The 20792-nt window shown below is 38.1% G+C and overlaps 1 protein-coding gene across 1 annotated transcript in view; it reads left to right on the plus strand.

Annotated features, from left to right (window-relative positions):
• The window catches only part of KCTD9 (potassium channel tetramerization domain containing 9), a 28472-nt gene that overhangs the window by 785 nt on the left and 6895 nt on the right, over positions 1 to 20792 (plus strand). Inside the window, exons 2-9 of the mRNA XM_003793957.3 lie at positions 7225 to 7346; positions 9163 to 9206; positions 12115 to 12211; positions 12843 to 12901; positions 13382 to 13510; positions 16764 to 16831; positions 16917 to 17012; positions 19108 to 19257. Coding sequence (XP_003794005.1) covers positions 7225 to 7346; positions 9163 to 9206; positions 12115 to 12211; positions 12843 to 12901; positions 13382 to 13510; positions 16764 to 16831; positions 16917 to 17012; positions 19108 to 19257 — 765 coding nt within the window. The remainder of the gene's footprint in view (positions 1 to 7224; positions 7347 to 9162; positions 9207 to 12114; positions 12212 to 12842; positions 12902 to 13381; positions 13511 to 16763; positions 16832 to 16916; positions 17013 to 19107; positions 19258 to 20792) is intronic.

Raw genomic sequence — 20792 nt, forward strand, 5'->3', positions numbered from 1 at the left:
TTCCTGGATGGTTCTCCTCCCTCTCTTTTAGGTGCCCCAATCCCCCAAGCCCTGCCGACGCCAAACTTCTGTACTGGTTTTATTATGTCGCCTTGTTTGGGTTCCTTAGAGGACTGTGACAGCAGACCAGCATGGACAGATTGGACAGTAGCCTTTGCTGTGTTAGGCCTCTGTTGAGGGTGTGGTGCGAAATATTTTTCCAACGTCGGAGCAAGCCAAAATGAATTCTGTTCCTTCCCAGCCACTTGCCCCACCCATGAAAGTTGTTCATCTACTTTGGAAAATTTTGACTGTTGAAGGCAGACATTGATTGTGTGGCTAAATGATACTCTGAAGTTACAGCCTTTAGAGTCCAAGTTAAAGGTAAACTGGCCTCACTCTATTATTTGCCAGAATGCTCCGCTTCCTGCACGTTCTGGAAACAAAATGTTTAAATAGAGTAATTGTACACTGGCATTAAAAATGGCTTTCCAACTATGCAGTTTTTGAGTAAACATGCTTCGAAAATGTGAACCACTCTGTGGTCTGTTGACTGTAATTTTGTGTTCTTCTAGTCTTAGAGATTTAATACTCATGCAAAAAACAGAATGGGATTTTTGAGTTTTCATGAATGCTGCCTCAAACATAAGTTCCACAAAGTTTACATTATTCCTCACCATTATTAACTTTTTCTAAGCCAGAATCTGAAACTTAGATTGTTACTGTGAGACTCAGTATATCCAAGGAAAGAATTTTAATATGTTCGCAGAAAAAAAACTCTGATTGACCATTTTATCCAACATATCTGCTATGTAACTCCAGGGAGACAGAATCTTTAGATCCAATCATAAATATTGGATCATAATATCCAATCATAAAACTATGCTCTAAATCTCTTCTGAATGCACTGAATTTTGTTGTTGTCAAAGATAAATTGAGATGCTCTTTCCATATTATTCTTAAAGCTTTGCCTGCGTTAGCTTTTTGGATTTAAATTTTACTTTAAAAATATTTTGCTGGAGAATCTCAGTGGATTGGGGAAAATGCATCTCAAATAATTAAAAATAAATGTTTATATTTATCAAGAACATAAAAATCCAAACTGTAGAATATTAAATTAAAAAAGAAGTGATGCTATAATCCTTACTGCTCAACTGTAGAACCTATTCCTAGCCAATGTTGGTGTTTCCTCTCCCTTCAGCTGATTAAACAATACTATAATTTCTATTTACTTGACAAACAGCAGAATAATACATTAACAGCCTTCATTTTTAGATATATAAAATAACTGTTTAGCCAGATTGGCATGATCATGACGTGAATTTTACTAAGAATGTGCAGGAAAAAAGTACCATTCAAATAGAGTTTGATATAAAAAAAGATGGAGACTTTACATCATTTGTATTAATCTGGATGGAGTCAAAGCACATTCTTCTTAGTAAAGTATCACAAGAATGGAAAAGCAACTATCCAAAGTACTCAATACTAATATGAAGCCAGTAGACAATCTGATGTGTGCCCACATAAGAGAAAAACTCAATTCAAGTTGGGGGTGGAGGGAATGAGGGAGGGGGGAGGAGAGAGGGGGATTGGTGTGCTCCCACTTAGTGGACACAGTGTAAGGGTATGTGGCACACCTCTCAGGTGTGAGACACAATACAGAAGGGACTCTACCTAACAAATGCAAACATTGTAACCTAGTTGTACCCCACATTAACCTGACCAAAAAAAGAAAGTATCTAGGATGTGATGATACGTAGAGTAAATTCACAGATACTGCTGATATTAGTAGGGTTTCTTGCTTGTATATGTAATAAAAGCTAAATTTCTTTTGAGTTGGATGAAAATAAATATACCATTCCTCAAAAAAAAAAAAAATTCAGTCATATTGACACACTTGACATGTTAAAGTGAGGTATTATATAAATGCTACGATTCATTGTGATTATTCAAATTCAAATAAGGCTGAGTTTATGTGTAAATGTTTTACTCTGGATAATGCAGAGTGTAATATGTAATGCAAATTATTTCTCTATAAAAGTTGGATGAATTTAGTATGGTAATTTTAATGAAATTATAACATTTTTTCATATGAACTATTATGTTAAACAAAAATAAAACATAACCGAGGTTCTTGCTCTGAAAAAAACAGAGTTTGATTTCTCATCCATCAGTTGGAATATCTGTTATCACTTAAATAATCTCCTTTACCTAGCTTCTATTTTTGTTTCCTGATGGTATGAGTAATTTCTGTTTCTTTTTTCAAATCAGTTTCCCTCTCATAGCTTACTTTTGTGGTTGCCAGACTGTGGGCCATGAAGCCTGAGAGTGTAGAGGCAACCAGTTGTTTCAGGGGACTATGTCATATGCTCCCTGTGAATTTTCTATATACTAAATAAATTTAAGTGTGAGTAGTAAATGTCTCAGATGTTGAAGAGTTAGAGATAAGCAGTCTCTAACTTCCAGGGGGAATGGCCAACCACAAATGATCCATTGGAGTTTAGGAAGAAATATTATACCTTTCACCGGGCGTTGTGGCCGGCACCTGTAGTCCCAGCTACTTGGGAGGCTGAGGCAAGAGAATCACCTAAGCCCAAGAGCTAGAGGTTGCTGTGAGCTGTGACACCATAACACTCTACCCAGGGTGATAGAGTGAGACTCTGTCTCTAAAAAAAAAAAAAAAAATTAGTGTCAAGAAATATTATACCTTTTTTTTATATACTTAAAAACTTAATATGAAAACTTGATTTTTCTGATCTAGAAAGGCACAGGTGCCTCCAGTCACTGAAAGTGTCAGCTGGGGTCCAGGCTTTGAGAAGGGAGGGCAGTGTCATGTGACTTGGCTGATAGTGACGTCACTGATGCGTTTGCTTTGACGTATTTTGTTACACACCTAGAAGCTCACAAGTGCCACTTTAAGATTCATACCCAGTTTTAACTACATTTACCTTCACCAAAATGCCAAGTGGCTTTCAAGGATTTCCTCCAAGAAACTGCAAGTTGAAGACTATTAATTGTGCAAGCACAAGTAAAGGAGGAAATGGCAGAAGGAGATTAAAAAAAGAATTGATCTCCTTGGATCTGAGAAGTCAGCCAGTCCCCAATTCTAAAGACCATTTGAAGTCCTACTTAATAAGTACTGTTAACAAATAACTATTAACAAATAACCTCTCCCTAAGTATACGTTGTTCTTTGAAATATTAGCCAGTGATAGGATGAGGTCATCCTACTTTCTAGCACATGAGGACAAATAGCTTCACATATATATATTTTTAATTTTTAATATTTAAAGCGAGTCTTGTATTTGGCAGAATTTCCCTAAATACAGGGTGGCAATAAAGTTTGTGTGCAATCTAAAATAGTAATCTTCAGTAAGTTTAATTATTAATGGATTAGTTAACAATAAATATTTAAAGGATTCTTACTGGCCAACTCATAGTCCACATGATTTAAGAAAACATAACTTTCCTACAGTGGTATGTAGTTGATAAATAGATGGAGAAATGTTTGAGCACATGCCCCAAAATGTTTTACTGATGGGGTGTATAGTCAGAAACATTTGAAGACCATAGTTGTAAAAAATTGGGCTCTTTAAAGATTAGGTGGGTTTTTTTTAAAGCACTCCAGAGAAGTTAGTTATGTCTGTACCCATCCTCTCCATGTGCCTCAGAATTCCCATTGTTCTCTTTTTAGTATCCCTGTAAAAGTTGGCATTAAGGAAATTGAACGTCCTGTGTGTCTTTTGAACAAACTGATGTCAATGCAAAGCTTCCGTGCACCTTGAACATGGTTTTTTCCTTACTTTAGAATATTAACTAATGAGCTGTGCGAGTCATACACTGATGTCTTCATTCATCCATTCAATCAGCAATGACTGAGTGCCTTTCAGTGCGAGGCACCAGGCCAAGCCCTGCAGACGGTGGGATAGGAAACCGTTCTTCATTCTGTACTACGATCGCATTGTTGGTCCAGGAAATAAGTTGTTTTCTGGCTTTCATAATAGGTCAGAATTATTAAGTATCCAGATTTGAACCCATGACATCGTTAGAACTGAATATAGGTGAAAATCCATGTGACCCTCTATCTCTTGAAATCTAAACATTAATAAGAATCCAGTGAAGTCTCACTATTTAAACCTAAATTTTTCTTAATGTGATATATACAAAAAATAAAATAAGGACTATTAATAAACAGGAAAAGGAAAATCGTATAATACCCTTAAATCTGCCACAAAACCCAAGAAACAGCATATGACCAATAATGTAACGTGCTCATCCACTTTCGTCCCTCTGCTTCTCCCATCAAGGCCGCCGTTTTCCTGAGTTTTGTATTTCTACCTTTTCTTAAATCAATATTTTGCCTCATATATGTCTAGTGACGCTACATTTTGTTACTGCACTTTTAGGGTCCATATAGAAAGTCAGATCGGGAAATACTTGATGAAATGTCTTTGATAGTGTGTTAGGACTGATTTACGTGACAGTAAGATAAATGTTGAACTGAATTTATACTAGACTATGCTCCTCAGGAGTTCTGTGGCCCACAAGGAAGCACCTATTGTGCTTTGATTGCCCAGAGAATAGTCCTTGCCAAACGGTATGTGTTGACTGTTCCATGGTCAGTTCGACTTCAGTGGGGAAGCAAGGGGAAATGGCAACAAGCCAACCCTCTGTGTAAACAACCAACAGGTCTTGAGTTGGACCCCCTCATTTTGTTACTTTGGGTTGCTGTGTCATGGGAAAGCCTAACAGAATTTAAAAAGATTTTCTTTTTGGTCTTGGTTTTATTCTGCTCTCTAGGACAGCTCTGTCCAATAGAACTTCTGTGATGGTGGAACTGCTCCATAGCTCCACTGTTCAATATGGCAGCCACCAGCCACTCTGGCAGTTGGGCACTTGAGATATGATTAATATAACTAATGGGCTGCATTTATTCTTTTTTTTTGAGACAGAGTTTCACTCTATTGCCCTTTGTAGAGTGCCGTGGCGTCACAGCTCACATCAACCTCCAACTCTTGGGCTTAAATGATTCCCTTGCCTCAGCCTCCCAAGTAGCTGGGACTACAGGCACCTGCCACAATGCCCCTCTGTTTTGTTGGTTGTAGTTGTCATTGTTGTTCGGCAGGCCCAGGCTGGATTTGAACCTCCAGCTCCCATGTATATAGCTGGTGCCCTACAGGTGCTGAGCCTAATGGGCTGCGTTTTAACTTTCAGTTAATTTTAATTAAGTAGCCTCATGTAGCCAGTGCTTCCACTTTGGACAGCACAGCTTTAGAACATAGTGGGTGGCCTTTGTTTTCATGAGAAGACAACTAGCCCACAGGAAAAACCCAAGTCAACTATTTCATTTGGTACACTTTGAAAAGTAACTCATTTAAAGTCTTCAGCTCTAATATTATAAACTAAATAGAGAAGCATAACATAGACGGATACGTTAGACTCATGTCTGTTTTACGGTGTGGACGATAGACGTGAAAGAAATGAGGAGGAAGAAAGCCGACGTTAGGGGCCAGGGTGGGATAACATCTGGCAGGAGAAACCCACGTGGACAGGTACAAGCAGCCAAGCCGGAGCTGAAAAGACGTAGAACATTCTTAATATAATGGCAGTCATGGGACGCTGGCGTTGGAGAGGAGGGGCTCGGACCCTCCTCCGTGGCCCTTTCCCGACTGTACACGTTCTTTTGCGTCTGCCTCCGTTGGTCTCTTGCTCCTTTGCGTTTTTGCTGTTTCTCTCCCTTCACTCTCTTCGTGACCTTTGCCCAGCACCCCAGATTTGCTGTGCATAATGCCCCAGTGCTCTGTTTCTCTTCCCTTTCTCCGTGGAATGTGTACACGCAATAACCGAATTGCAGGCTCTGTTGCAGAGGTGAAAGATGGAAGGAAATAAGGGAGACCTGTTTTACTCCGGCTTCAATTATTTATGGCATGCCTGCTGTGTGCAAGACACCGCGCCAAGTGCTTTGCATTCTTTTTTTAATCGTGGTAAAATATACCAAAATTTGCCATTTTATTCTACTTTCTGTCTCTAAGAATTTGCCTGTTCTGGGTGCCTTACTGTAAGTGGAATCATAGAGTGTTTGTTCTTTTCTGTGTCTGGCTGACTTCACTAAGGTCTTCAGATTTCCCATTGCTTCTTAAAGCTAATGATGTTTCTTTGTATGTAGATGGCATCGTTTTGTACCAAATCGTCTATTTAGGGACCCTGGGTTATACATTATTGTTTATGATCCACCTAGTTCTTGCCTTCAGCCTCTCTGTCAACTGCCCCAGTAGTCAGCATTCTTCTGGCCTTCACCCTTCCGATGTAAGAAGAAATCGGCTCCAGTGCTTATTTCCCATGGCAGCTTTGTACAATATTCTGCCAAAGTCCATTTACTGCCCTGCTTCATGGTTAGCTCCACGCCTACTTTTGACTCGTGACTCTCAGAGGTCCTAACTGATAATGGTGCAACTGTACAACTCAGTCCCTGGGAGTCATAGTTGCACTTAGGACCAGAACACAAAATTCACTGTCACGTAGATACTCAGCCCCCTGCCCAAGCGGTTGCGTTTACCTTGCCCACACATCAGACTACGACTGGTTCAGGGCAGGACAGAGTAATTCACTATCCCCCAGCTCTTTGTTAGATCCTAAAATCTGGCTTTTATAAAATAATGAGTTGAAGCAGTTACTGAAGAATTAAATGAGGTGAAAAGTTATCTTTTGTGTAGTGTTTGGTAAAGCTATAATAAACAGCACTGTCGTTCCTATTTGAAAGATGAACCGTGGAGTAAATATAAGAATAACATAATGAGTTCTTCATAGGTCTCAGCCACTTAACAAAGCTCTTACCATTACATTAACTCATTTCATCCTCATGATAACCTTTGAGGTAGGTGCTGTTTTCTTCATGTCTACTTAAAGCAACAGAAGCATAAAGAGGTTAAGTTATTTATCTCAAGTCAACAGCTAGACAATGTCAGAATCTAGATTCAAGTGCAGCTCTGCCTTCAGAACTGGAATGCTGCTTAACATACCTTAAGATCGCAGACCGGTTTTGGTTGAGGGATTTCTTTTTCTCTAAATTTTCCTTCTGCATTATTAGCCACTAAGTAAATACATGACTCATAGAAGAAAAAGGGACACTGTTAGGAACCTCTGGAAATTTCCTTTTATGTGATAGTCTGATTTTTTGCAGTGTGATGGTTTATAATTTGTGGGTGATGAAATTCGTTAAGTTCAAATTAATCTGGTGTGTTTACAGGTGGTTGCTGTATATGGAACTTTATCTGATTTGCTTTCTGTGGCCAGCAGCAAACTCGGCATAAAAGCCACCAGTGTGTATAACGGGAAAGGAGGACTGATTGATGATATTGCTTTGATCAGGTAACCTTCACCTTCTGATAAGCTCTCAACCCTGCGTTCCTCCTTCTTGGTGCTGTGCTGGTCCCCTTAGGCAATAGTTTAACCATTGTTAGGTATACAGGATTTTGGCAAGTGGTTTGCTAGAATTTGCCCTTTGGAATGAAAGTCATTTGGACTTTGGTCATCTTGATCAGATAAAAAGCACTTAGTAATTCTAGTATATGGATAGTCCTTCTGCATAGTTCATACGTGGCTATGAGGAATTTGTGGTACTAGAGAGACCTAATAAGACATGCAATTTTTTATGTTAACCTAACTTTAAAAATCTAATTGAGCTCTCTTTTTTTTATATGCAACTGCTTATTACTAAATTCATTTCTTAAAAATGCTCTGAATTTTAGAGACATTATAAAACACCAGCTTTTGTGAAAGCTCAGTAGGATAGAGCTCTATCATAGGAGAGATGCCACCAGCGCTCCACACCAACAGTGGGATTAGTTGGGGCTTTATTTTTAGATATCCTAGGGAGATTGACACAAGTGTGGAGTTCCATCATTCCATCTTCACAGGGTGGAATTTTGGAGAAGGAAGAGACTTAATAAGATGGTGAAGGGAACACAAATTAAGTACCGACTATTCCAGTTATAATTGTTTAGCCCAAGTTATTTAGTTGACAAAGCATTTTTTTTAAATTGATGATGTGATGATAATGATGTTCTAAATTATAGTGATATACAACGTTTTAGTCGCTGTTTAAATCCAGATCAGAATGACGTTGCAATGTAAAATACTGCCTTTGAAATTAATCTGTTCTGGTCCCTCCATTTTATAGGTGAGGGAAGCTAAACTTCTGCCAAGTGAAATGACTTGCCCAGGTCCTACAGCTTAGTAGGTGATTTTTTGTATGAAAAGAAAATAAACTTTTATACTAATCTAAAAAAAGCTAACTGGCATGGTGAACAAGTACATTTTAAATCCGAGTAAGTTCAGGTAATTTCTTAGTTTGTTAGTATCTCCCAGCTTTGTTCAGATGCTGAGGATGACTGAGTCACTGTTGGATGATACACATCAGCCCTGCTCTCTCCTTCACTAGCAACAGGCTCTGCTTAGAAAAGCCCAGTGTGTTCCTCTCACGTCCTCTGGTGATAAGGGAAGCATTATGAGCTATAAAACACCTGCGTATGAGGCTTTGGTTCACAGTACAGTTCCGATCATTTATTTATATTAATGATGTGATGGGTTGGGGCAGAGGAGGAAGAGGATATATGCTGATGATCCAGAACTGGGGGTTATGGGTAATACTGCACTTTGGGGTGCATGGTGGGTGTGTTGTGGGTACAGCTTTATAGCAGAGTTACTTCTAGTTACATTTTCCCTAGATTTAATATGAAGCTTTATTTTACTCCCAAAGGATGCCGCAGCTAATGATATAAGAGAGAATCTCAATAATTTATTTAGGGGTAAAAAATTAAAAAAGAAGAGTTGGCTATTGCTATTAATCATACCCTTTGAGCTTCCAGTGATAAGCTGAATTCATATAATTTGCATAGTGCAGTTTTTTCTTATTTAAAAAGTCCTTTCATGATGAGTACATCTTACCTTTGAATTTAAATCCAGAGGTAGTTAAGTTGGAAGGGTTCTACAGCACTGGAAACGTCACTTCTTTGCTGTGTGGATTGATAGACAAACCATAATTGTAGATGGTTTTCAAATAAAAAATGAAGATCTATAGCAAAACTTATCTTACCTGATTCTAAGGAATCGTTCCGATCATCCATAGATGATTAATGTGACTTCTCGGTTTTGATGGTGGCTTTTTAAATTTTTATTTTCCCAGGGATGATGATGTTTTGTTTGTGTGTGAAGGAGAGCCATTTATAGGTAAGTTACTTCCTTAACAACCCATTTTGTCAGGCTCGGCGCCTATAGCTCAACCGGCTAAGGCGCCAGCCACATACACCTAAGGTGGCGGGTTCGAATCCCCAGCCCGGACCTGCCAAACAACAATGACGGCTGCAACCAAAAAATAGCCGGGCGTTGTGGCGGGCGCCTGTGGTCCCAGCTACTTGGGAGGCGGAGGCAGGAGACTCGCTTGAGCCCAGGAGTTGGAGGTTGCTATGAGCTGTAATGCCACGGCACTCTACCCAGGGGGACAGCTTGAGGCTCTGTCTCAAAAAAAAAAAAAAAAAACCCATTTTGTCTGCCAAAATAAAAAAGATGAATAGCAAATATTTTAAATGAGGTTAATAAGCTTAAAATTAAAAAAGGTCTTTTGGTTGTATTCAGATCTTCACACTCAAAAATTTTTGAGTCTGGGGCAGTGCTTGGCTTAGTGACTAGGGCACTGGCCCCATATACCAAGGGTGGCGGGTTTGAACCCAGCCCCAGCCAAACTGCAACCAAAAAATAGCCGGGCGTTGTGGTGGGTACCTGTAGTCCCAGTTACTCAGGAGGCTGAGGCAAGAGACTCGCCTATGCCCATGAGCTGGAGGTTGATGTGAGCTGTAATGCTACAGTACTCTACCGAGAGTGACAAAATGAGACTCTGTCTCTAAAATAAATAAATAAATAAGTAAAAATAAATTAAAAATTTTTTTTGAGTCTGCATCAGGTGTGTGTATTAAATTTTTTATTTGAATTACATGATCATGCTTTGGTATGGATACTTTATCTTTTATATACCTTTATAATGCTCTGTAAGTGTACATACTAATTAAGTATAACATGATAGGGTAGTTTTGATCTTAAAAACTACAACTGTTTTGTTTTGAAATTTTTTCTGATAGTAACTGTCAAAATTTTTCTTAAGTATTATAATACATATTTGTAAGCAAATATTGCTTGCAGAAGTAGTGTTTAACAGTCCTTCACAGTGATCAAATCTGTCAAAAAATGATTTGGCATCGGCTATACACACAGCTCACACACACACACACACACACACACACACCCCTCTTTGATTTGGAAGAAAGCTTATACAGTATGTATCTCAAAAAAGAAGAAAAGCCTAAAGCTTCTTTTTTTTTTTTTTTGGTTGCACCCATCATTGTTGTTTGGCGGGCCTGGGCTGGATTCGAACCCACCACCTTAGGTGTATGTGGCTGGCGCCCTAGCCACTTGAGCCACAGGTGCTGAGCCAAAAAGCCTAAAGCTTAAGTAAGGTAAATATTGTTTTAAAAGCATTTGATTTATTGGGTTCTATACAGTCACACCCTGAGTCACACCCAGCTCACATTTGTTTGCTTATTATTTAAAGCATCACATTAATTGTACTTGATGAATGGAAGTAGTTTTCAGGATTGTTGCTCAGCCAGTTGGCACCTTAGCAGTGCATTCTCTCCCCTGTCTCTACCATTAAACTGTGAACAAAAACCTTCCCTCATCTTTTATCCATTGGCCTAACAGTTGTTGGCAGGCCCTGGTCACTTAATTGGTTCACTGCATACAAACAAACAGAATGAAAAGTAATCAATTAAGGTTCTGTCTTGCTTTTGTTCTATCATTATGAACTTTTGTATTTAAAAATATTTGGGGTAGGCGCAGTGGCTCACAGCCTGGAATCCTAGCACTCTGGGAAGCCAAGGCAGGAGGATCCCTTGACCTCAGGAGTTTGAGACCAGCCTGAGCAACAGCAAGATCCCTGTCGCTGCTAAAAATAGGAAAATGAGCCAAGCATGGTGATATGTACCTGTAGTATGTATCAGTACTCCAGCTACTTGGGAGGCTTAGGCAGATCGCTTGAGCTCAGAAGTTTGAGGTTGCTGTGAGCTATGCTGAAGCCATGGCACTCTAGCCTAGGAGACAGAGCAAGACTCTTGTCTCTAAAGAAAAAAAATTTGGTATGTTTTCATCTCCTGCATTTATTGATGCCCATATTGTCTTACTTTTGGCCAGTAGAACCCTCTTCAGATCCTTTTAATAGCACCTCATTAGTCTTTTACAGCTTTATTATTATCAGGAATAACAACATATTCATCTTAACCTCCCTGTCCCAGGCCTGGATCTATATTTTTCCCAAGAAACTTTGATTTCTTTTAGTGGAAAATGTCATTTCAAGATAAATACAGGTGGTAGGGTGGCTGTATGCTGTTGTGTTCATCATTGTGACTAGGCCTTTTGGTGGACCAAGTTGAAAACATAGAGTTAGCAAGAGATAAAAGTTATAATGTAATAGATTATGGAGGGAGTTGAGTAGATAAAATATGTGTTCAGATACTTCCAGCTTATACTGTGAAGTGTTAAAGAATATGGACTCACTTTCTATATTGATAGGTTCTGATCTGTTAGAGCTTCTTAACTTTTATCTGGACTCCTACTTTTTGTCTCTGTTGTCTCTCTTCTGTTCAAATTGGATTCTTTCTCTAGCATCTTATCAGTACGGGGCTTTGTTTTTAGAGGAGAGTTTTGGCAGGTGGGTTTTGAGAGTTTATTTGTAGCCCCTTCAGATCTTACGGCAAACACCTTGCATCACCCATTTTGGGTGTGGAGACACCCCTCTCACATGTAGTGAGCTATTCTCAGATAGACTTTCGGCAGCCTGTATTTGTGGTTGCTTTGGCATTCATCACGTTCATTCACAGACGCTAAAAGCATGCTGCTCTTACAGCTGTTGGTTTGGTGAGACTGCCTTGTCACCTAGTTTTGGTTTTGCCGCAGTCAGTGGATTTGGCATTTGCTGTTCTAGTATCTCTGGTGTGCTTTTACGTGTGTATTTAAAGAATTATGCCATTGCCATTTCCTCAGAATCCCTGATCTTAATATTTTATTATTTTCTGTATGTCATCTTTAGATCCTCAGACAGATTCTAAACCACCTGAAGGATTATCAGGATTGCACACAGACTGGCTGACATTAAACGTCGGAGGGCGGTACTTTACAACGACACGGTAGGTGTGTGCCTGTGTGATGTGCCTTAGAGAGAATGCAAAGGAACGCTAGACCATTGTTTTCTTTCCTTCCATTTACTGAGTCCCTTAAAAGATATTCAAGTGCTGCTTAAATATACTATGCTATGAAACCATTTTAAAAACTGTTTTTGAAGAAAAAAGTAAAACTTGGTTATAAGTCATTCCAGAGAAAGCATAAAAAGCATGAATTGTGCATTAGAACGTGCTTTTTAGATAATGAGTAATATACATGCAATACAAGTAAGAATTAACACTACTGAAAAAATTAACACTACTGAAATACATAGAGACTATAACTGCTTATATTAAAGGGGTCGTAAAATATAAGTGTAGAAGATGAAGGATATTGTTATGTAATAGTTTGCTAGCAGGATAGATTAACATTTAAAGTAAAGGCAACTAAAGCAATGTTTAAGTCAAAGGAAGTCCAGCTTAGCAGGGATGTGATAAATGGCAACTCACCGCACGTTTTTGTCTCCCAGTACCACTCCTACCAGGTTATAGCATGCGTCTTTTTGAGAGAGCAGCTGGGATCGAGTATACTCTTGACTTAAATATGTTTGTTTATAAAGACAAATGGAGAAATCAATTTTTTTCCCTGAATTCTTAGGAGCACTTTAGTGAATAAAGAACCTGACAGTATGCTGGCCCACATGTTTAAGGACAAAGGTGAGTGTTTTCTGCATTTTATGTGATCAGTTTGTATCTGTTGACTTTATAGCTTCTGACCTTCTGTAGGTTTTAATGATGTCAGTAGTATTTATAAGGTAAAAACTTACTGGTCTGGGTGGTGCCCGTAGCTCGTGGGTAGGGCGCTGGCCATGTTCACCAAGGTAGGCGGGTTGGAACCTGGCTTGGTCCTGCCAAACAGCGATGAAAACTGCAACAAAAAACAGCTGGGCATTGTAGCGGACGCCTGTAGTCCTAGCTAGTTGGGAGGCTGAGGCAAGAGAATTGCTTAAGCCCAAGAGTTTGAGGTTGCTGTGAGCTATGACGCCGCAGCACTCTACTGAGGGCAACAAAGTGATACTCTGTCTCAAAAAAAAAAAAAAAAAAGACTTTACTGGTCTGCTACACACTTTTTTCTCATAAATTTCTAACTTTATTTTTTATTTATGTGGGGCTTTCTTCATTGTAATGGTAACACAGGTGTCTGGGGAAATAAGCAAGATCATAGAGGAGCTTTCTTAATCGACCGAAGTCCTGAGTACTTTGAACCCATTCTGAACTACCTGCGTCACGGACAGCTCATTGTAAATGATGGCATTAATTTGCTGGGTGAGTTTTCAGTAGAATTATACAATTCCTTGTGTTTTTATCAGTTTTTTAATATCAGTTTGGGCTTTTTGTTTTGTAAGTGAAAGCTTATCTTTTCTATTTTTTGAACTAAATGTTTTCACATGTATATGAATGTAGACAGGTGTAGAAATAAATGAAGCACAGGCAGGTGGCCTTTCAGGTAAACAGTTTTTGTCCAAATAGGTATATGTGTATATTTAACCTCTCAATTTCAATTTCAGAGTCTACATTGATTTTGCTCCTATCACAAAAGACTTTAAAGGATTTTTTTGTTTCTTTTCTTTTTTTAATTGAACTGTTGACTATAACTTGGCTCCAGGTTATGGACATTCCTATTGTGTTGAGAATTAGAGTCCTCACAAAGGAGAATCACCCTTTGGGTAAGAGCTGGAATCAAGCAGTAGGGACCTTGCAGCCTCAAGGACACGTCACCCTCCAGATCCCCAAGTGGGGCCTCTTCACTGACTCCAAACTTCACAAAACCAATCCCTTCATTTAAAGGATTTGTTCTGTAAAATTTGGACTCAGTCCGAAGGCTCCACTGAGGGATCCAGAAGGCCCCTGGGTCTTAGCTTCAGCACATCATTGCTGTGTTGGGGTGTGGACTCAGGGGGCCAGAGCCCTGCTTTATACAGCAGAGCTGGACATCTAAAATCTCGTGACATTTTCTGATTTTAAAAACATTATATGCCACACAGATCAGAATCCGTCCAAGGACTGCTAGCTTACAGTCTCTGTAGTAAAATACAAAACACCTAATAACTTCAATGTGACTATATTTTTATTCCTATTAAAATATAACTATTGCAAAAAAATCACAGTTGACCCTGTTATCACAAACTATTTGCAAGTAAATTCTTACTGCTGTTTTTTACTGTCTACTATTGCTTTAAATCCTTTACAACTTGTTTTATTATTTTAGTCATTCTGCAGAAGTTACTATTGTAACAACAACCAATAATCCATTTGTGCACAGCCTTTTCTTTTCAGCCCTGTGTCATTTGGTGGCTTTTCACTTTAATGACCACCCTCTTCTGAGCACTTTTTTTTTTTTTTTTTTGCAATTTTTGGCCAGGGCCAGGTTTGAACCTGCCACCTCTGGTATATGGGGCCGGCACCCTACTCCTTGAGACACAGGCGCCGCCCTTCTGAGCACATTTTAAACCTCAGTTTTCTATGTTCTCTGGGTTCTTCTGTTCCTCTCATTGTAATTTTTCCTTGTCGCGTTGATCATTGATTCCTGCCTAGAAATAACAGAGGAATATAGATATCCATGCTATCTCTGACTTCTGTTACCCTGGGTAATCTTGATTACCAAGATTAGCTTGTTTTTTAATTTGTTGTATTTCTCGGACATTTATTTATTCAGTTGTCCAAAAAGTAGAGCTCTCTCCTGGATTCATTTTATAAAGCCTTGTTTTTAGTGAGCACGGCTTCCATCCAGACTCTTCACATTGCCTACAGGTTGTCCCAAGTCATTATGTGCTTTATACTCTATGGCAGCGGTTCTCAACCTGTGGGTCCATATTGAAGGGCCGCGGCATTAGGAAGGTTGAGAGCCACTGTGCCATGGTAATTTCTGTAAGACCAAAAGGTAGTGAGTGGCAGAGCTGCGATTCACGTCCCCGTCTTACTGGTGCTAGCAGAAAATGCACTAATTTCCTCTACAGTCTTCCACGTATGTTATTTTATATTTCTAAGGCTTTGGGAAAGTTTCCAAGGTTTAATTGTAAACCTAGAATTAGAAAAGCATCTTTACCACATCCCCTGAGAGGTTCTGAATTACCCAGAAAATCTTAGCAAATTGAGAGTGAGGCCCACTAGATCCTCCTTTTTATTTATTTTGTCTTCCTTTATCTCCCTACCCCCCTCCTTCCCTCCTTTCTTCCTCCTTCTTTCTTCCCACCTCTTCCTTCTCCTCCCTACTTTCTGTTACGATGGGTTTCTACCAGGACAGATTTTGTAGCATGCTGCCCTTGCAGGAGGAATCTACAGATCAGGCCCCTCTGGTGTTGACTGGAACGGCCGGCCAGAGTGGCTGTCTTAGTAACATACTGTCCTTCAGGGACCTTTGTTTTGCAATTGGATTATTGAAGGTGGAATTTGGTTTTCACAGAAAAGATCATATCACATACATATCCCATGTAGTTGTCTGTGTTTTCCATATCTGTATTTAGCTACCCTTAAAACTGTCTGAAAGGAGGGACTGTGTCTCTTACTTTCTGTGTAATTCCTCAATCCTTAGTAGTTTTTTATCAAGTACGCAGCCAACGGATCCATTTGAAAGATGATGGATCCCAAATTTATTCCCACACACTCTGATGTGAGAAAGCATACCAAGTCACCTAAGGGTAAAACTAGATGAAATCCCTTTTATCAGTAAGAAACTTTTAATTTTCCTAGGAGAAAGATTTCTGATTTGTACTTTTTTGACTTTTATTGTGAAGTCAACTTAAAGTTTTATTCATTTCTATCATTTTCTGATTCAGTATATAAAACTTAAAGTTACGTAATGTTACTTTCTTTGCATTATTATTATTATTGCTTAATATTCTGAAGCAGCAATCGTCTGATTTCTTCTCTGAATATATTTATCTTCATTCTTTACAAGGTTTTTGTTTCTAGTCCTTATCTGAAACATTATTATTATTCAATTTGAAGCCTTTTTAATTTTGTGAAGGCAAAATGTGGAAACCTAATAAACACATGTATATGTAGAAAAAAAGACAATTAAATGTTAAGATTTAAGGAACTAATATTTTATTGAATTCACAGTGAAGTTACTAAGTTGATTTAGGAATATGTGGTATTAAGATTTCTTGTCTGTGGCCTATTTACAATGATTATCAGAAATAACTTTGAAATATGGAAGGCTTTCATTCTATTTTTAATTTTTTTATTGATACATAATAGATGTACATATTTTGGTGATAAATATAACTTAACAATAATTATCATAATTAAGATATCTGTCACCTTAAATATTTGAGAAAGCTTTCATTCTAATTATTAGTTTTCTATTTTTTCCTTTTTAGAATATAAACAATTTAGAAAAACCTTGGTTTTTACAAATATTTTCAAATATTCTATATGTTCAAAATATTACTTTTCTTCTGTATTATCTCACTGACTATTTGTTAAAGTTCAATTCCATTGTGAGAATTTAACATAAAACATTAAATATCAAAATGAATAGTTTTCTGTAAAAGTCGTATCATTTTTATTCTAACAGGTGTGTTAGAAGAAGCCAGATTTTTTGGCATTGACTCATTGATTGAACACCTAGAAGTAGCAATAAAGGTAAGTTTCTTTTTACATTAGCCAATGTTACATATGTGAAGATACCTCCCTAAATACCCCCTAATATCTTCATATCTTTTTCAAGAACTCTCAACCACCAGAGGATCATTCACCGATATCCCGAAAGGAATTTGTCCGGTTTCTGCTAGCAACTCCAACCAAGTCAGAATTGCGTTGCCAGGTAATTAAAGCAGACTTCTACACGAGTTATTTGTATCGGCAAATTTGTGAATAAAGTTTTACATCCTTCTGGGGATTTTGCTTTTGGTTTTTGCTTTACTTTCCTTTTTCATGTGAGATAATTTAATTATGGGTTACAGCATTGATTTAATTCTGAAATGGTTAGCTGAAAAGAGATGCAGCAGCCCTTTTTATTGTACAATTATGCCTAATGTAGCAGTTTGTGAGTATTGCATGGAAATTGCAATTTTTTTTATTAATTTTTCTTACTTATACTTGTGTATATTAGGTTTCCACTTTTGCCTTCACAGAATTAAAAAGGCTAAATTTAATGACAATAAAATATTTAACATAAGGACTGAGAACAAAAACCTCATAAAGAACAAATGAAGATAAATACATTCAGAAAAGAAATCAGACGATTGCTGCAACAAAATATTAAGCAATAATAATAGTAATAATGCAAAGAAAGTAACATTCACATTGTCAGATAGAAGTATGTCTATTATAGAATACTTTGATCAGTTAACTTCTTATTTTGTTTTTTCCAAAGTCTCAAAAAAATAGACAACTAATATTTATAAATGAAAGTAACAGATAATTTCAAAAAACAGATCATGCCAAATCTTATAGACAATAGAAAAAGAAATACTTCAAAATAATTCTACTTAATCTGGATACACCTGATATTAAAATTGGAGAAAATATATTATTATAAAGGGGAAATTACAAACCTATTTCACTTATAAATGAGGATGCAATATGATAAACAACATTTAACATGTTGAATTAAAAATTAATGTTTAAGTAACGTACTTTGGTCCAATTAAATACAATTTATGTAAGAATTAGTCACTAATTTCCTTCTTTTTGTCTTTTTTTTTCCTTGCCCACACCCTCTCCCTCCTTCTCTGTCTGGTATACCCCCGGGGGCGGGTGGGAATTGCAATACTTTTTAAAGTCAGTAGTTGTATAGTTGCTGTGTATGGCCTGGTAAGTGGCAGATACTTTTACATTGTTTATTGTAGCATTACAGATTTTGAAAACCACAATACAGGCTGAGTGTGGTAGCTTACACCTGGAATCCCAGCACTTTGGGATGTCAAGACAGGAGGATTACTTAAACTCAAGACCAGCCTGGGCAACACAGAAAGACACCCCCCCCCCCAATCTCTGGGTGCAGTGACATACATCTGTTGCCCTAAGCTACTTGGGAGGCTGAGACAGAGGATTGCTTCAGACCAGAAATTTGAGTTAAAAGTTAACTATGATCGTGCCATTGCACTTTAGCCTGGGCAACAGAGACGCTGACTCTTAAAATACACACATACACAGAATGCTCGTTTTTTCTTAATATAACTGCCTTGAATTATTGAATTAATAAAATAATTTAAACATAATTAGATATAACCAAAATAACACTCATCATCAGTTATATAACTAATAGGGATTAATTCCTCTTTAGAAACTTCTATACACAAATGAAGTATAGCCAGGCTATATTCCAATATATTTATCAATGGAGTTTCTTTTATGAGGAGCCCATGAAGATACTTAATTTAGTTTGATGAAAGCATTTCAGATTGTGTGTAAAACTAGCACATTGTACCCCATGATTGCATTAACGTACACAGCCATGATTTAATAAAAAAGATACTTAATTTATATAAGTTCCTTTTGACAATAGTTTTTTTTTTCTTTGAGACAGAGTCTTACTATGTCACCCTCAATAGAGTACTGTGGCGTCACAGCTCACAGCAACCTCAAGCTCTTGGGCTTAAGTGATTCTCTTGCTTCAGCCTCCCAACTATCTGGGACCACAGGCGCCCACCACAACGCCTGGCTATTTTTCTGTTGCAGTTGTCCTTGTTGCTTAGCTGGCCCCAGCTGAGTTAGAATCTGCCACCTTTGGTTTGGTGCATGCGGCTGGTGCTGTAACCACTGTGCTACAGGCACGGGGCCCATTTGATCATAGTTTATAGTAGATTCCAGGTGCCATTCACTTCTAATAATGTTTGGTGGTTATTAGGTATAGTAATTAAATTTAATCAAATAGATGGTCAATGATTATGACAGTTTGTGCTTCTTTATTTCAGGGTTTGAACTTCAGTGGTGCTGATCTTTCTCGTTTGGACCTTCGATACATTAACTTCAAAATGGCCAATTTAAGCCGCTGTAATCTCGCACATGCAAATCTTTGCTGTGCAAATCTTGAGCGAGCTGATCTCTCTGGGTCAGTGCTTGATGTAAGTTATTATTATGGTTACAAGAGAAAATTAGATTTCTAGCCTATTTAACCTTCGGGGCCCTTTGAGACAGGAATTGTATCTTTTACTGGAGTTTTTACATGAAAACTGATGATTTATTATGTTGGTGATAAAACTGAAGGGTCTGAAAGTGAAACGAGTTGGTTTTATAACTTTGATGTCCTGTACTAAACAGACAGACCTGGAAGGCTTAGTGACCCATCAGAAATTACATCTTGAAAGTAGACCCTGATCTCCTCAGTATAGTGTGCTTGCTTGTTATCAGGACTTTCATTTTCATTTTTTTATTTTTATTTCACTTCTTTTCAGTCATTCTTGTTCTCATCTTAAGGACTTCCATCTTCAGTAAATTATAGGGATAAAGCTATAAAGAATCTTTGAAATCTATTCAGCCTTTGAAATGTATTCAGTCAGTTGCAAAGCAGGCAAAAGACTAACAGCCTAAAGAAATATGAAGGCCTTGGTCTTTATTTTATTTTTGGAGCCAGAGTCATTGTGTTGCCCCAGGCTAGAGTGCTGTAGCATCAGCCTACCTCACAGCAACCTTAAACTCCTGGGTTTAAGCAGTCCTCCTGCCTCAGCCTCCTGATTAGCTGGTACTACAGGTGCCCAGCACAATGTCCAGCTAATATTTTTTCTTTGTATTTTTAGTAGAGATGAGGGTTTCACTCTTGCTCAGGCTGCTCTTGGACTCCTGAGTCCAAGGGATCCTCCCACTTTGGCCTCCCAGAGTGCTAAGATTACAGGCTTGCGCCTCTGGCCCAGCCAGGATTTTTCTCAATAGGTATGGCTATAATGACTTGATCAGCCTTAGGATTTTAAATTACTTCACTGATCTAATTATGAGAACAACTAATACAAATATAATTATCATTCATACTAGGACTTAGTTTTAAAAACTCTTTCACAGTCATCTTTAACTTTGTTGGCACAATTTATGAGAAACGTGTGACATTAATGTCAACTTTATAGATAGTTGGAATTAGCTAGTTGGAATTCGGTTCCCATGGCATTGAACCCTTTGATATGAACAAACGTAATTAAAATTCTTAATATATATTTTCTACCTTTTTACTCTTTTTACATTGTGCATTGTGATTTGGGTACTCAGGGTTGACAATGTTGTGAGTAATAGATGGTACAGAAAAACCAACAAGCAACTTGTCAGTCTTTTGTATCTAAATGATCCCTTTAATTGCTGGCATTAGTTTTCTGACTGTTGACATGTGGTAGTAGCCTCTTTGAACATCAGGTTTTCACTTATTTATTCCTACAGTGAAAAGGAAGAGAAAATCCCTTCCCCTAACAAGTTCATGCCTCCCTCACCTATACCTTTCGACCATCATATTGTCATGAGCTGCATATATGCTTGCCAGCCCAGCATTTTGGGAAGCCAAGGCAGGGGAATCCCTTGAGGCCAGGAGTTTGAGACTAGCCTGAGCAACATAGCAAGACTGCCATCTCTGGGGGAAAAAAAAATTTTTTTTTTTTTTTTTTTTTTTTGAGACGGAGCC

This window comes from Otolemur garnettii, unplaced genomic scaffold (assembly GCF_000181295.1).
Source record: "Otolemur garnettii isolate 467f Iridium unplaced genomic scaffold, OtoGar3 scaffold00074, whole genome shotgun sequence".
NCBI lineage: Eukaryota > Metazoa > Chordata > Mammalia > Primates > Galagidae > Otolemur > Otolemur garnettii.